A 5,279-nucleotide genomic window follows, 5' to 3' on the forward strand; every position below is an offset into this window, starting at 1 on the left:
ACCTAGTATAAAATTAATCCAAACAGTCTGAGAAAGGAGTTTTAGGTCTTTAAAATCAGACAAAAAGGAAGTCACTAATGGCTGTGCTAGAATCGGTTGTTTGCTTCAAAATGCCTATGCATACTTTCATGTATGTGGAAACTCAGTTAAACACAACCAGCTTTAAAAAAAAAGACCATATTTTATAGAACAAACCAAAACATGGATAAAAGTATTGGGCTTCAAAGAGATGATAGAAGGAAATCCCCTCCTTACTACATTGCCTAGGGTCAACCTCTCAAGGGACGTCCAGATTACTGGCTCCGACATGCTAATGGGATAGGGGGAGAAGATGTGATGTTTGTTTCTCAGCCTGCAGGCTGGCAGACTCACAGCTGCTCATGGTGGGGAGAGGGTTTGCCTGGACTCCTGGCACTCCCAGCATGACCCATGTCCCAGGAAATGCCAGTGGAACTCAGTAATATTGCTGTTTCCAAACATTGGGTCCAAGGAGTGAACTAGGTTAGTAGGAGATCTAAAAGCTCTGAGAAAGTAGCATTTACAGTTGTCCCACACTAGACTTTAGGTTTAGAGACATTCTGCCAATATTCACTGTTTGTGCCTGTCCCAAATCCATGTCCCTTGCTCCCGACACTGTATCAGATTACCCAGAAGAACCACCTCTTCACTCCCAGCACACCTATTTCTCATGGAGCCTTGAATCTGCTCCCTTCACATTACTTCCCTGCAACTGGCTTTCACCCACATGTGATCCCAAGGGAAAAGGTGCCTTATTGACCGATCTGTCCTGCTTTGCTCCTTACCACCAGAAAGGAATAAACACAGAGGGCCTACTGAGAACAGTGGCATGCTGGAGTTACTATCCTCCACCCTAGCCTCTCATCTTCTGGAAATGGCAGGAAGAAGATACACCAGAGAACTCCCCCATATGAATGAGACAAAAGAAATTCTGGGCTAGTCAAACAGACTGTTTTCATAAACATATAGAAAAGACAGGTAGGATGAAAATTGACTGACTCTCACATTTTGAGTGAGACACACCTAGGGCAATTGGATTAGAATAGGGTGGGAAGAACCACCATAGGGTGGATCCTGTCCTAAGAGTTATAAAAGGGACACCAAGAAGGAAGAATCCTTTCTGTTTCCATGATGAGGTGGTTCCCTGCTTGAAACTTGGAATTCATATCCTTGCTTCCAGCCCAGATGAATTAGCCTCCTGAAAGGAACTCAGACGGGACTCAACAAGGCTTCGTATTTTAAGGTCTGTGCATTTTGGTGAGCTATTTCTTTGAGTGATCAAGAAACTTTTCAGAATTGACTTATATACTAGGAAATCTCAGTCAGCTTATTTCTAAATAAGTATTTCTTTTAATCTATAAACTAGGCTCTCTACTTGTGATTGCCATACTGCCCTGCCTGTCTTGGAACTGCTGACTGCAGTGAAATTTGTGCCATCTGGTGAAGAAGAAATTTGATTCGTGTGACTTGACAAGCTTGCTGCACTTTCACTCTGCTGATGTTAATGGTTTCCAGTACCGCAGGCCCAGCAGAAATGTCACAGGGGCCCACAGTGGACAGCAGGTACACCACAGACATCAAAGTAGTGAACGTGTCCTTTTTGTGGACCATTGATAACATTAGATTTTGCCTAAAGGAAATAGATGACTGCATTCAAAGTTCAATCTTTTCAGCTGAAGGAAATGATCAAGTGAAATGGTGCTTACGACTCTACCCAAATGGTCTTGATGAACAAAGCAAAGATTATGTGTGCTTATACCTGGGAATGATCTGCTGTCCAAGGAGGGTAGCTCATGCAAAATTCACCTTTTCCATTCTGAATGCCAAAGGAGAGAAAACCAAGGTGCTCTCAAGTCCACAAGCTTATACATTTGTGCGAGGAAAGGACTGGGGATTCAAACATTTCATCCTTAGAGAGTTTCTTTTGGATCCAAACAATGGGCTTCTCTCCAATGACAAGCTTTCCTTCTTCTGTGAAGTGAAAGTAGCACAAGATCCCACCAATCATTCCAGCCAGAATATTAGGAAGCTGGTTAAGGTTCCTGAGGGCTGCTTGGCAGAGGATCTAGGAGGACTGTGGGAGCGATCCCAGCTCACAGACTGTTGCTTGTGTGTGGCTGGCCAGGAATTCCAGGCTCACAAAGCCATCTTAGCAGCTCGCTCTCCAGTTTTCATGGCGTTGTTGGAACATGAAAAGCAAGGAAGCAAAAAGAATCGTGTTGAAATCAGTGACATGGATCCTGAAGTTTTTAAGGAAATGATATACTTTATGTACACTGGAAAGGCACCAAACCTAGGGATCATGGCAACTGAACTGCTGGAGGCTGCAAGCAGGTTTGTTCTGGAGCGCCTGAAGCTCATGTGTGAGAACCACCTGTGCAGCAACCTCTCTGTGGAGAATGCTGTGGAAATCCTCATCTTGGCTGACCTCCACAGTGCACATCAGTTGAAAACCCGGACACTGGATTTCATCAATTTTCATGTTTCTGACATCCTGGAGACCTCTGAGTGGAAGGCCATGGTGGTGTCCCACCCTCACTTGGTGGCCGAAGCCTATCACTCTCTGGTTTCCATGCAGTGTGCATTCATGGTACCCCCATGCAAGCGTGTGAGACTGTCCTGAGATCCCACATCTATCTCCATTTATCTTCCCAAAACCCTGGCCACATTTGCTGCCCCTGAACCATAATATGCTAGGGCAATCCGTGGAAACTTCACTCTTCTATGTGGAAATATTAAATTGTGCCTCTCTAGGGGAGAGAAGGGACCACCGTCTTAAGGTCAGAAAAAGGAAATGCGATACTGAGAATTTAGAAGTCGTGTATCATGCATTTTCAAATTTGTGTTTTATAATATTGAGCAAAGTGGGTTTTTACAGTGTCAATGCCAAACGGAAACCAAAACTCCTGTCAATGTTGAAGGCAGACCTGGGGTGGGGCTACCCTTAGAGGCAGGGACCATGAACTTCACTCTGTAAATGCAAGACTCCTTCCTGGCTTTCTGCACCATCATGCATCCCTGGGCACCCCACTTTAACACGGGCTTTTTGCTGTCCCTCACTTTTCTCTGTAAATAAACCTGAATCTTACTTTGTACAGTTGTTTGGCTCCTCATCCTTTTTCTGTATGTTAGATTCAGAAGCTAAGAAAAATTTCAGTGTGCTGATGATTTCAGGCCCATCCACGGGATGAACACAGTGGATGTACAATGTCACTAATTAACATAGTAGATGGCAGAAATAAATGACCCAGAACTCAGGCTGCTGAAGCCAAAGGACAATCACACAATGCAAGTCTTTGCTCATGTTGTCCTGTCCCAGTGACACAGACAGGCAGCACAAGCACTACAGCACATTCCCGCAAAATCTAGGCCTCTGAGCGAGCAGTCCAATCATGGTCCTGGAGAAAAAAGAGAGGAAAATGCTCAGATTTACGAAAATGGCATGAAAGAGAATTAAAAGTAGAAGTGTTTTATGTATTTCAGAGGAATTCATGTTGAGGAAGCAAAATTTATTACTTACAACTGCACTGAGAAATGGCTGTTGGCAAATTCACACTATAAATCTCAAAAAGAGCTTTCTCACTGTGAACATTTAATATTCATAAGAATAGAATACATGTTTCTATGGTATTATGAAGAATAGAATTAAAATTAAAAATGAAAACGTAGTGGGTTTCATCTCAAAGTTTGGGCTTTTGTAAAAATCATTAGTGGTGTTACTCTGGAATCACCTAGAATCTGTAATGGCTCAGAGCTTCTAAAAATATATAAAGAAATGGATCCCCTTGTCTTGAACAGGTACAGATTTCAAAACATTTGTTTAATCAGGGCTTACAGCTGGTAACCCTTTATGTGCTGGTTGTGCAAATCTTCATGAATGTCAATATGGGATAACAACCTGTATAACAACTATGCAGTAAAATCACTAAGAGTTTTGTCTCTCTCTCTTTCTCTCTCTCTCTCTCTCTCCCTCTCTCTCTCTCTCTCTCTCTCTATATATATATATATATATATATATATATATATATGTCTATCTGTCTGTCTGTATGTCTGTCTATCTATCTCTATCTCTCTCAGTCTTTATCATGGCTTGAACTCACAACTCACAACCTGGTTATTGCCAGGCAAGTGCTTCTTTGGCTCAGTTTACTGCCTGACTTTTGCAGATATTTGGCATACATATGTCCTATTCTTGTGTCCTTACTCCTAGAAGTGTCCCTTTCTCACCTCAAGCCGACTGAGATTGTTGAAAATGAGACAAAATAATTCACTCTGTGTGCATATTTCTTGAAAAGAACTATGGTTCTTAGATGTTGTGGGAATATGTGTTTTGGTATTATAACCCTCAAGTTTTATTTCACGTCCATTCTCTCCTCCTCATTAAAGAGAATAAAACAGGAAAAGCTTTAAAGGAGGAAAAAAGGAAAATTTTTATTAATTTTTTGTGTGAAAACTTTCAGAACACAGATTCCTCAGCTGTCCATACCTGACTTGCTGATTATGTAGGAGTCATCCCAGTTGCTTGGGAATCGCTGTTCATCCTACAAGGGAGAACATTCAAATGTTAATTTTTTTCTTTCAAAATATGTAAATAATTATTATCTTTTACATGAAATGTGGAAATTAAAAAGTATGAGTTTCTATCACTGCATCAAATGAACAACAAAAAACATTGAAAATAACTTACAAAGTGTAATTTCCTCATAGTGAAATGAATGGAGCAAAGTGGATTAGGGCAGAAGATTTTTCAGGGCAAGCACAGGTCTTCTCAGCTTCTCTGAGTACAAATATGTGTTACAGTGAATTATTGTCAAGTGCTTCATAGAAACAGAAGTTATATTGAATGTACAAATTGACCAAAAGAATGTTTTCCTTGCAATTCTACAGAGGAACCAGGCAAGAATTGCAGCTTAAGTGGCTGAAGGGCAACCAGTGAGATATGGCGCTATATTAACACTCTTGTGAGAATGACATGCCAGCTGTTAAGCATTAGGAGTTAGGACTGAGAATGCCTGTTCATTCCCTCAGTTGGTGTCACAGTTGTGAACTCTTGAAGGCTGATGTGCTCCCATTTCCAGAAAACAATCATCCCTCTGTGATGTTGGGATTCGATGGGGGTTAATGCTAATCCAACATTACTAGCAGAAGACTTTTTTGAAGAAACCACTTGTTTGACTGCTTAATTCTAAGAAAAATATATGACAGAAGATGAACAAGAATTTGCCATAACTTTACAGGCATTCTGAAGCAAGGAAATCACC

At 41.4% G+C, this 5,279-nt stretch overlaps 1 protein-coding gene across 1 annotated transcript; it reads left to right on the top strand.

Annotated features, from left to right (window-relative positions):
- Nucleotides 1–1,552: 1,552 nt before the first annotated feature.
- On the top strand, nt 1,553–2,593 carry LOC134472335 (speckle-type POZ protein-like; the record flags this gene model as incomplete). The annotated part of the gene is made up of 1 exon (XM_063233658.1): nt 1,553–2,593. A coding segment is annotated over exon 1 (1,041 nt), but the record flags the coding sequence as incomplete, so codon positions are not given.
- Nucleotides 2,594–5,279: the final 2,686 nt, after the last annotated feature.

Source organism: Cavia porcellus, unplaced genomic scaffold (assembly GCF_034190915.1).
Source record: "Cavia porcellus strain 051 isolate PalLab524CR breed Dunkin Hartley unplaced genomic scaffold, mCavPor4.1 scaffold_23, whole genome shotgun sequence".
NCBI classification, from domain to species: Eukaryota; Metazoa; Chordata; class Mammalia; order Rodentia; family Caviidae; genus Cavia; species Cavia porcellus.